The 12,357-nt window shown below is 33.9% G+C and overlaps 1 protein-coding gene across 1 annotated transcript; it reads right to left on the reverse strand.

The window, feature by feature from the left end:
• Window positions 1-3,228: 3,228 nt before the first annotated feature.
• On the reverse strand, window positions 3,229-12,149 carry LOC146907854 (cuscuta receptor 1-like). Its single transcript, XM_085725137.1, has 9 exons — window positions 11,757-12,149; window positions 11,541-11,678; window positions 11,245-11,415; window positions 11,004-11,153; window positions 10,756-10,902; window positions 10,391-10,465; window positions 9,681-9,830; window positions 5,706-5,855; window positions 3,229-5,556 (listed from the first exon to the last, which is right to left on the reverse strand). Exons 1-9 carry the CDS (start codon window positions 12,124-12,126, stop codon window positions 3,371-3,373), a joined length of 3,537 nt encoding a protein of 1,178 aa, XP_085581263.1. The 5' UTR covers window positions 12,127-12,149; the 3' UTR covers window positions 3,229-3,370.
• Between the last annotated feature and the right edge of the window lie 208 nt (window positions 12,150-12,357).

The following is a 12,357-nucleotide window of genomic DNA, read 5'->3' on the forward strand; positions in this document are numbered from 1 at the left end:
TATTGAAGGAAAAGCCGAGAATAAGCGTTAAATGCCTTATTACGCTTTACTTATCATTACTCTATCCATTTGTGCAGAAATAAGCCTCAAGACAGAGCTTAAAGACCAAAACCATGAAAAAACACTATTTGGGCAGAAGCTGATCCAAGAGAGATGCAGCTCGCACTCAAACTCGCAAATGCGAGTAGCAGATGCGAGCAACTCGCAACTGCGAGCTCCCTTACTCGCAACTGCGAGTTAGGGCGGTTTGATCCCCTCAGTTATGACGTGGCAGCGTATCATTGGTCCAGGCAAGCAACTCGCATCTGCGAGTGATGTAGCTCGCATCTGCGAGTTCAGGCAGGGCAGAAGTCTTTATATAGCCACTTGCTACTCTTTGGAGAGGATCTTATCATATCTTAGCTTGATATTTTCTTAGCTTCTCTTAGGTTTTAGTTTAGATATTTTCATAGAGAGAAGTAAGGTAGTTCTTCATTGAGTGAGATTGGTTTTGGAAGTTGGATCTTAATACTTTGTTGAGACATCACAAGTGTAATGAATCCTTCCTTTTCAATCCATCCTTGCATGGCTTCCATGATGATGAGTAGCTAAATACCCTTTGTTGGGATGAGAGGTACTTGATCTTTGCTAAACATGTAACCTTTTGATCTTGCAATATATGGTTCTAGCAATTTATATTCAATATTGTTGTTATTCTTGTGTTAATGCTTTCAATGAGATTCAAGATGCTTTGGACACAAACTCTTGAATCTTGAGCTAGAGTAGCAATATATCTTAGGTTAACTTACTTGACATCTTTGTTAATCTTGTGATAATCACCATAATCAAGAGTTAAATGCTTTCGGATACTTAATCAGGCTGGACACGGTCGATTAGGTTATCCGATCGACTTTGTTATCGTTTAAGGGATTTGGACACGAATGTTTAAACGATAATTTAGAAGTAATTATATCGCTTTGGACACGAAGGATAGTTTAGAATTGATTGTGATAATGTTGTTTACAAAGCTAGAATTCGTATGGATCATTAGGTTACGTGCGACGCTTGGTTAAGGAACGCTACTCCTAACAAGTTTCAATCCTTATTTATCTCATCTTTTACTTTTTGCAAATTAGTTTAGATAATCACATTTCAAACAAACAAGTACTCTTAATACTTTGAATGATAATTGATGTTAAACTGTCATTGATAACGCACTATTCCCTGTGGAGACGATACACAAATACTTATCTTGTTTGATGCTAAGAATGACTTTCATCAAACACCTTGAAGTAACACATTTTTCTTTGAATTACCATTATGTCCTCTAATAATTAAAGAAGCAAGAAATCGTCCATATTATATAGAAAATGCTTTAACAGTATAATTTGACAAAGGTTGAACATTACAGTTCTGCAATTTCAATACTATGGCTTACAGCGCAACTGAATCTGTTAACAAGTTGGCAAAGAGGCAGTGAGGGACTATTGCTATTGTGGCCACGACGTCAAATATTGAAGCAGTGAAATTTGGCAGCATAAGCTCACTGAATCAAAGTGTGTCAGAACTTGATGAACAAAATACATGGTCACATACCTGCAAAGAAATGCTAATGCAGCCAGGAAACTCTGAGAAGCTTATTTCAAAAAGCTCAAACTGAATATAGATAACACTGAAGCTTTGCAGCACTTCATCTGTCAGAATTGGAAACGTACTAGAAAGAAATGTAAGAACCGTTTGAGCATATATAGGAAAAGTAATGGGCAGGGTATTATCCCCACCACCGCAACATTTATCATTTCTGACGATGATCTTTCTATGATACCTCGTGATTTTGGAACAGTTGTAAATTTACTTCACAAACTTGAAGTCACTAACATTGGTGCTATTGTGGAACAAACTGTTGATATCAGCAATAAAAAGAGGCATCCTCTCTATATATAACTCCCATCATGTATATTATTAACTTTGCCAGTTGACTTTTTTTTTCTCTCAAAATATTTCAATATTTTTAATATTTGCAGGTAATTGATATTCTCAAGTTGTCAATGGTCTCAAAGACCCCTTTGACAGTTCACCTTTAAGAAGAAACATTTATGTAATGAATTAGACAAGTTAAACCAACAAGAGTTTAAGGGTGGAGAAGAAACACCCGAAGAGGGTAGGCAAATGTCTGTGAAAGTATTGCAAAGAAGGCATATATTTTATTGACTTTGTTTTTACCTTCCCCTTGAAAGATGTTTAAGGTCAATGGACCATCAATATACAAGGTGACGGATGATTTGGTTGCGACTCCAATGTCGTTCTTCACTGCTATTTCACATTTAAATAGCTCATAATGTTCTTCTGTTTGGGGTAGAGGAAAGGATCGTTAGAATTGGTCCAAACGAGGTAATTCACTGCATAAGACTTTCAACATTTGTTACTGCTCAGTAATCGCAATTGATTTTTCATTATTAAAATAGTTTGTTTAATTACATGTTGCGGGGTCTCAGCATTAAGCTTCATTGACCACAATATATTCTTTGTTTGACTAAGATAGAGATAGACCAATTATTTTCCTATATACAAATCACCGGATCTACAAAATATTGTTTTACATATATTAGACTGGATCTGTCATTTCTTATCGAAACTATTTAATCAAATACTAGTAATTTTTTTATGCTCTATTTTGAATTTCTCAACAGTATATTTTCATTTCTCCATAATTAGCTTTCTGTATATAACCGACCGCAGTAAGATATATAAGATAATTGGTAACTTTAGTGCTTAATTCTATCCAAAATCATATAAAGGAGTGAAATTTCAGACAAAAGTGGAACACCGTGTGTGAGAAATACTAGAATCAAGAGGGTTTAAAGAGATTACCTTTCAACCACAGCAAATCACGAATTTGAACGGGATAGCCAGTTTTGATAGCTTCAAGTCAATCAAGTTGGTTCAGCCTCGTTAATATTCTCCAAGACTTCAGCATACATCGAGAACCATTGGGTGCCTCTAATTATTGGAACTTGTTTAACCTTCATTACTTTAATTCCTCTGTAGTTCAAGTGTCATGGAGATGCTGCTATTCTATTATAGTATAAGTTTAAATTGGTAGATCTATATGTACTCTTTCTCTCCAAACTTTCACTTGATGATGCATTTCCAATATTCGAGAAATATCTAAAATACTCACACAGTAAAAGAAATAATATTTTGTACAACACACAAAAAATATATTAAGTCATTTTCATGCAAGAAAATAGAATTTCCAAATGGAGTTGACAGTAAAACTTTAAATCACTTCCATACAACAAACCAATTTAACTTCTTTATTGAATTACAAATAGCATAAACAATATAGGTATTCATGACATACAACCTCACATGTAATACATTTCCACAATTAAAAAAACTTGTACAAGTTGTCCTCGATGAAGTAGTAGCAATTCATACACACCAATCCTATATAGTAAAACCATGCTTGCCTCCAATAAGGATTGATGTACAGAACAATTGCAATTACCAACAGTATTGATGTGTATGCCACAACAAAGCTCACACGGAAAACATACATGTCCACCCAACTATTATCATCTCCGTCCTTGTCCAAGCCATCTGGTAACGTAGCTGGTGTTTGTCCACCTGGATTGCAACTTTTTGGCAGTGGAGGTCCACAGAGAAATTGATTACCTTCATAGCTGCTTTCATCAAATGTAATAAATTGTCCTTTCCTTTCAGGTGTTGCACCGGATAAATTGTTGTGTGCCACGTTGAACACTTCAAGGGAGGTCAATCCATCTAGCTGAGGAGGAATTTGGCCACTCAACATGTTGAAAGAAATGTCTAAACTCTCTACCTGTACCAAATCAGAGAATGTAGCTGGAATTTCCCCGGTGAAATAATTGTTAGACAAGTTCAATGCTAGAATTTTTGTCAAGTTTCCAAGCTGAGCTGGAATACTCCCATTCAGTTTATTGTGAGACAAGTCAATTCCGGACATATAAACAAGGATACTTGTTGTATAAGTTTCTGATCTTTTCTTTGAAGTAAAGTTTTCTTTCTCTTTCCTAAATCTACGGAATACATATGTATACATTAAGGATAAGGGATCGTCCCTGGATGAATTAAATTCATTGAATTGTTCCCTTGTTCCTTCTGGATCCTTATTCTCGAAAGGCATTTTACCTAAGCAACTAGGTATTTCCCCAACAAAATTGTTATATGAAATGTCTAGTATATTTAAATCTGTTAGGTTGCATAATTGCTTTGGTATATTCCCATTAAAGCGATTACCTTTCAAAAGGAGGATCTCCAATCCGGCATAATGAAGGTCATGTATTAAATCATGAAATCCATTTGTCATTTCATTGTTGCTAAGGTCTAATGTCAATAAGGAAGACCTTTCTCTGAACATGTTTTTGGACAAACAACTTAATTTGTTGTTGCTCAAATGGATAGAGGTGAGATGAGAACTTAGAAAAGAAGGAACACAACCTACCAAATTGTTTTGTGAAAGATCTATAAAAATAAGACTTCTAAGTTCTGCCAACTCTGATGGAATAGATCCTTTAAAATGATTATTGTACATTGAAAGCTCAAACAAACTTACACTATTTTCCATTTTCCTTGGAATTTCCCCAATGAAATTATTATCACTCAAGTCCAAATTTCGGATGTAAGATGAGTTGAAAAAGTTACCAGGTATGGTACCAGAAAGACTATTACCATCCAACAACATGCACCGCAAATAACTGAACATTGACAACGTAAAGGGTATAGGTCCATGAAGCTGATTGTTCGAAAAGCTCAAGAATGAGAGTTGACTCCCATCTCCAGATATGTTATGTGGTATTTCTCCAGACAAATGATTATCAGACAGATCCAATGTATCTAAAAAGATTAAGCGACCAAGCTCATAAGGAATAGAACCATGGATTTTATTTATAGACACGTTTAGATGAATCAAATTTGGAAAAATTGAACTGATATTGTTGCTCCACATTTGGCCTGTTATTGCATTGTTAGATACATCAATTGTTACCATGCTGAGATAAGAATGGGGCGGAAGCTGGAATTCACCTATAAAGGAACAATTCGCAAGAATAAGATCTTCCATTTTTGTGTTGTTTTGTAATAACCAATTTGGGAACTCTCCTCTTAGTTTACAACCAGTGAAATCCACATGAGTCAAATTGTATTGGTAAAGAAGAAATTTTGGAAGTGGAATGGAATTGGCTTTAGTTATCGAAGACAATTGAAGCACTTGCAATTGAAATTTGGGAATCCATGTTTTCATAGTTGAGTATGAATCAAGGATGACTTTGTTACCATTACCATAGATGAACTTAAGATTTGAATGATTGAAAAATGGTGTGAATGAAATAGGGAATTCGAATTGGTTTCCTTCAAAATTTAGATATTCAAGTGAAGTAAGACTTGCAAGGGTAGGACCAATATTACCAATAAAGTGATTATTAGTAAGCGTCAAAGTCCGAAGGGAAGTCATGTTGACAAAAGATGAGGGGAGTTGCCCGACAAATTCATTGTTGGATAGATCTAACTCTTCCAACTTCTTAAGCTTATACCAATCTGAAAAATGAAATGTTTACAAAACTTTGTTTAATATGGAGCATATCAATGAAAATACATTTCAAAAAATCGAAAAGGAAGAAAAAAACTATTTTGTTCCGATGTATACTGTAAAAGTTGTTCAAATAACTAAAATGATAAACAATTACCTCCAATTGAAAGGGTACCGTTTATACCACAAAAAGACGCAGACAAAACTTTTAAGGAAGGCAAGTCTCCAATACTTTTGAAAAATTCATTTTGTAGGTTAGAGCTGTAGTCCAATTCCAAGTGTTCCAAGTTAATTAAACCACGAAAACCTACACATAAAAAGAGACATGGACATATTGATCAAAAGGAAATAGAATTACAAATGATATGTTGGAATTCTTACTTGGGTAATTATTTATTTTAAAGTCTTATTAATTTTATTAAATATTATAATTAGTTAGTTTATCTTTTGACCAAGTGGCATGCACGTTTCTATTTTTATTCCAACTTCATGTACTTATGGTTGCAATTTACTCGGTCGAATGTATGTGCTCCAATTTACTTGCTATGTAACCGTTGAAACCTAGGAATAATTCTACTATAATTTCGGTTTCAATTCCCATTAAATTGAGGCTACTGTACATATGTGTATGTATATAAGAGGGTATGGGGCACTTCTAAGTGTAGAGAGTTACACTAGTGTGTTAACCCGTTCAATGCACGGGTGCTAGGCTCTTTTTCGTTTTGAGTTTCTAAAATATATTATATTTTTTGCAGAGTAAAAAAAAAATAATGGTGTCCATAAAAAAACGATGTTTTAAAATTTTATTTAGATAAAATTTTGATCTCATAGTTAATATAATTTAAATAAGATAGTATATTAAGAGATTAAATGCAAAATATTGTTTAAACTAAATTTTTAGATGCTATAAATATACCATTTTTATAGTTTGTCCTTATATACAGTTTTACATGCATAGAATTTAACGAAGACGATCAAAGTTGTCGATGAATAGTAAACATGTCACATTTGTTTTAACTAAAACAATAGAAGGAATACAAACAAAAAAAAACAATCAAATTAAATGTACATAACTACAAAAGATTAAGTTAACTCTATTTTGTATATGATAGTTGTTACTTAAAAAAAATGATATGATAGATGTGATAAAAAAAATGACGGTGTATAAAATAATAAAGGTTTTCCTTCAAAGGAAAACCACCACACAATGCATGGGTGATACACTATTATTGTTCAATCTCAAATTGTTTTATTATTTTTTATTTATACGAAAATTATTTATCCCGTGAATTTATAAATATGTACACTTTTTTTGCCGCAATAATGACAAATATGTGTCCTGTGTTTTTTATGTTATTAGTGATGAATATATGTCCCGTATTTTTATGCATAAATGAAAAACTTATTTATGGGTTTCAGATCGTTGTCGGTGAAGGACTCCACAATTGTTCTATCATAGCCTTGGTGTTAGTTGATTTTGTTGCGGTCACTGATTCATGTACTTATGGTTGCTTCTTAAAAAAAATGTACTTATGGTTGCTGTTGAGAAATGACTCAATTGTGATGCTATGAAAGCTGAAAATCGTGGCGCAATTTTGGGAGACGTGGCGCGATTTTGCTGGCCATATGGATGGTTTCTGCTGAAGGCAAATCGTGGCGTGATTTTGTATAGGCGTGACGCAATTTCTGGATAAGGCTGTCGTACCTTGGGTCGTACGCTTAAGGCGTGGCGCAATTTTCACAGGCGTGGCACGATTTTGACAGATCTGAAACACTATTTAAGCGCTCCATGACCCATTTGTTGGGTAAGCTTGGTGAAACTCATGGAAACCAATGGAAGAAACTTTTAGGGTTTTAGATACTAAAGGTTGAGGGTCTTTAGGTGAGATTCAAAGCTTCAAGATGTGAATCTAGGAGAACCAAAAGAGGTGGCTCTTGGGAAAAGGGTTGGTGCCTTTTGGGGAAGATTCATGGGGATGGGAAACACATGAGTGGAGAGTCATTTGTGAGCAACTTGGGTGAGTCCTGTTAAACCAAAAGAGAAGATCCTTAGTGAAATCAAAGGCTAAGGGTTGGTTATCCTTTTGGGGTTAGATTCTAGAGTTGGGAAACAATCGTAAACACCTTGGTGAGTGAAAATCATTGAGTGTCTTGTTCATTGGTGAGATTGGGAAAATGGGTAGAAATTAGGGTTGTTCTTTGTGAGCTTGTTAAAGCTAATTTCTTGTAACTCATTTGTATCTCTTTGTAAGAACTCATTGACAGTGGATTGGAGAGATCCATCTCTCCCCCAAAGTAGGTCAAGTTGGACCAAACTGGGTGAACATTTCTTGGTGTTGTTATCTTTTCTTATACTCTCTTTATCTTGTTTATTCTTTGGTTGGATTGTGGTTTTGCTATGCACTTGGTTTATAGACTAGGTCTATATTGTTGTTGTTGCTTGTGGTTACATTTGGTTGTTGGTTGTCATTGATACCTTCTCCACGAATCTAAATTTCATTGATGTGAAGTTTCGATTTGAATCCGAATTTTCAACAGTTGCAATTTACTTGATCAAATGTATGTGCTCCTATTTACTTGCTATATAACCGTTGAAAGCTAGGAATAATTCTACTATAATTTCGATTTCAATTACCATTAAATTGAGGCTACTGTACGTATATTTATGTATATATGAGGATATAGGGCACTTCTAAGTGTAGAGTTACATTGGAACTCTAGTTTGGAAGCTATTACAAATATACAATACCTATAAACCAAATTGTTTGGGCTCCAGTGGCAGGGAGCTTCTTCCAAGGACGTATCCGGGGAATACCGAGTTCGATTCCCAAGGAAAACAACGCTTGGCCAGTAAGCATGCATCTACGCACGAGCCGGATTAGTCGTCCACCTTTGGTTGGTTGGAAACCGATGCGAAAGCCAAAAAAATAAAAAATATACAATACGTGTACATTTTATGAGAGTAAATTATAAAGAAATTATACGTTCCTATGAGCATTTAAAAAGTGGTTCCTGCTAATTCACTTGCATTGCTAGCAAAAAGTGACAGTTGTATCCGAAAAAGTATTAGTTATGAGACCTATTACATCGGGTAACATATCCGGGGTGGCGAAATACTCTTAAGTCAAGTGCATTTTGCACGCCTCAGTCAAATCCGATAAGTTTTTTCTGTTATACTCCCTCTGTCCGAAAATTGTAAGGAAAAATTGGTCAACAAAAAGTAATGTATTACGAGTCAATTTGTTTATGCTAATATTTATCTTAGATTTATTACTTTAAAATAATTATATGTTTAATTTTTCTACGTGATAAAGTAATGATTTGATTTGTATGAACCATTGGTATAAAGTTAATTTCCTCATGCATTGGATCACATTACAATATCAATATTTTTCTGATGTTTCATAAACTAATAGACTAAAGTAGCAATATTATAGCGTTATGTATTTGGATGATTTTTTTTTTAGGGATGTAATTGGATATATATGAAAAAACGTTTTCTCTTTTCCCTTTTTCTCTCTTATGAGCCGTCACCAAAACCCTAGTTTCTTCTTCATCCACCAAAGAAGGGTGAATTAGGGTCAATTTTTGACCCAAAATCACTCCTCTAACTCGTTTTTCTCTTTCTTTTATTGAAATAAGTGATTTTCACATCTATTTCGTTTTTTATTTTGTAATTTCGTCGTCTTCGTGTGACGTTGGTTTGTTTGTCGTCTTTGTGCGACATTGTTTGTTTTTCTTGTTTCTCTTAGGTATTTGATCGGTTCAGATTGTCAGATCAACTTCAATCCAGTGCATATTCAATCAATGACTTTGGCGTCATCCACGTTGCAGATTCGGAGACATGTTTATTCTAAAGATTTAAAGATTTAAATATAGTCAAATGTGTAGGCATTTGTACTTTGCTGTTATATGCTATTAACATGGATGTTGTGAGTCTGTTCACAAATTTCATCTTTTTTGTTTTTAGCGAATTTTCATTATATTCATGTACTCTATCAATTTAAATGAATGAATATCTTTTATTTTGTAAAAAAAAAAAGGATGTAATTGGATGAATGTGTAACGACAGTTCCCGTTGTTAGTATACTTTAATAATTAAGCAAATAAATTAGATAAGATGCAATATTACCGTCAGCAGGAATTGTTCCTTTAAATTTGTTTTGTCGCATAGTAAGATTCCTAATAGATTGGAAAGCTCTTAACGACTCTTGTAAGTTGCTTCCGTTTATCATATTCGAATCTAATGCAAGAATATCCAATCTGATTAGTTTTTTTGACCCTGAAAAATGTAAATATGTTTGACTAAGAACTCATCATTTGTATTAATCAGACAAAATTTGACAACGACAATATATCTCAACTTATTTACACAAGGAAATAAATAGATATCATTAAAAAGTAGAACATAACTAAATGTAAGTTGAATACATGCAACTATTTTTATTTGTTAAATGCACCTGGCTGCGGGGAAAAGATCCTCTCCAGTGGAGTCTCTCCAGTTTTTGTTATCTCTCTCATATTTATATATTAAACACTCCCACTTAATTAATTTTTAATGGACAAGATTTCACAGCATGGTACAGTCAGGGTTTGGATCCTCTCCAGTCACATGAGAGTCTAGTGAAATCATGTCCACTAAAAATTAATGTATGTGAGAATTTTCAATGTGGAAAATAAGAGAGAGAAGACAATTAATGGTGCAGATTGTGTCACTACAGAAGACCGGAGAAATTTCCACAGGGGGAAATCCATTCCCAATGGAGGGGATCCAAACCCCGTGTCTGCAAATACACATTAACTAACTAACTATGCAATATCTAAAATTAAATGCTTAAATACCTTCATGAACAACTAAATCGACAATTTGATTTTCACTAAAATCGAGAATCTTCAAGCTGGTTAAATTTGACAGTCCTGCAAGATGTAAATAACGGACTGATTAATTATAATATCAACGTATAAATCAGAAGTATTAAAATACTCCTTCCAAACTCATATCTAATATTATTTTTTTTTAAAAGAAAAAAATTGCACTTATGATCAATCAAAATTTATCTTTTGTTTGTCTAATCATATCAACAATTGATGCAGGAATATTGTATATGATTTTCTAACGACATTGCCATGATGATCACATGTAAGTACAGAGTATATCAAACAAAAGATATGAGTTTGAAATATATAATCGAAATATCAGTACTCACCACTAATATCAAGTGATCCGTTCAAGTTGTTGGAACTTAAGTCAAGAGATTTGAGACGTGGAAGACCATTTAGGGATGAAAATATATTCTTGCCTAAATTGTTGACAGACAAGTCAAGGATCTCCAAAGACCTCAGTTTTGATATATCTAGCAATATATAAACATACATGATTGGTGGTCCATATGTTTTTCAAACAAAAACGGAGAAAGAAATAAGATTAATAATTAATATGCAAAGAAACACATACTATGAATTGATCTCATAGTAAGTTCACACATTCCTAAATTTAAACTCTTGAGGGAAGAAAGTCCACTAAGCGCAGATCCAATATCAGTGTCATTGAAGTTGTTCCCGAAGATGTCAAGGATCTCAAGATTATTCAATATGGCGCATAATCCTACACGTTCAATTAATATATTGTGTTACTGCACCGGTTAGCTACATATCTTAATAAAATGGAAACTGTTAATCATTTCTATATAGCCTACCTTGTATATGAAGATCTGATTCTAATCCAATGTAACCCAAATTCAATTCCTTCAAAGATGTGAATCCCCTTAGTGAAGGAAGGATTTCATTAGTCAAATTGTTGGCACCTATGTCCAGGACCTCTAGATGCAGCAACTTTGATGAAATTGTCTGCAAAACAGTCTGAAAATCTATGGTACAGTACAAATATGTATTAGTGTTGTGAAATTAATTTGCTAAAGCAATTAAAAATTATTGATTTCTTTAATTATTTATATTTTTTTAAGAAAGAAAACTAAAACTGGCCTGGCCTCACCGTGAAATGAAACCGTAACGCTATGAGCTAACGATAGAGATTTAAGAGAAGAAAGTCCATCCAAACAAGACAGAATGCTGATAGCATTATCCAACATATAATTCTCACTCAAGTCAAGAACTTCCAAATTATTCAACCCTGCAGAATAATATGTAAATGAAAATTATGGTTATTATGTTCAAAATCTATTGATTTTTACTTTGTATGAGAAATAACCTTGATAAGTTCTTGTACAATTGGATATTCTAGACCCTGATAGGTCGAGAGTCTTCAAATCTTTGAAGATTGCAAAATCCGAGTAATTAAGCTCCCAAGGTCCTTCATGTTCAATATGGGGTACAAGTCTGAGTTTGGTGACTCTTCCGGTGGTGGTGCTGCATTCAACTCCGTCCCATTCACAACAATCAGCGCTATCTGTCCAAGACAGAATAATCTTTATACCTTCAAAAGTATAACCTTTATAGCTTCTCAAACTGGACTTCATAGCAATAAGAGCTTCTCTCTCTTGCTTCCAACACCCTTCACAACACATCACATTAAGTAAAACGAAAAGTAACAAAAACACGCCACCTACTAAGCTCTTCATATTTCTTCTTTACGTTTTGTTGTAAGACAATGGAGATTAATTGGGTGTTTAAATAAAGAATGTCATTCCATTAAATTAAATGTGTGTCCGTCCATATATGTGATGTGATGCTTATCTGAAATTTGAGGATATAATTCATTCCTTTGATCAGGAAGGATAGAATGACTTGACTTGAAGACTTGGCAGTCAACTCGGCTGTTTCTATATTGTTGAAGACTTCCATCCATTGCT

The sequence above is a fragment of the Medicago sativa genome, chromosome 7 (genome assembly GCF_051527215.1).
Source record: "Medicago sativa cultivar Bolivia chromosome 7, Bolivia_mono, whole genome shotgun sequence".
Classification (NCBI taxonomy): domain Eukaryota; kingdom Viridiplantae; phylum Streptophyta; class Magnoliopsida; order Fabales; family Fabaceae; genus Medicago; species Medicago sativa.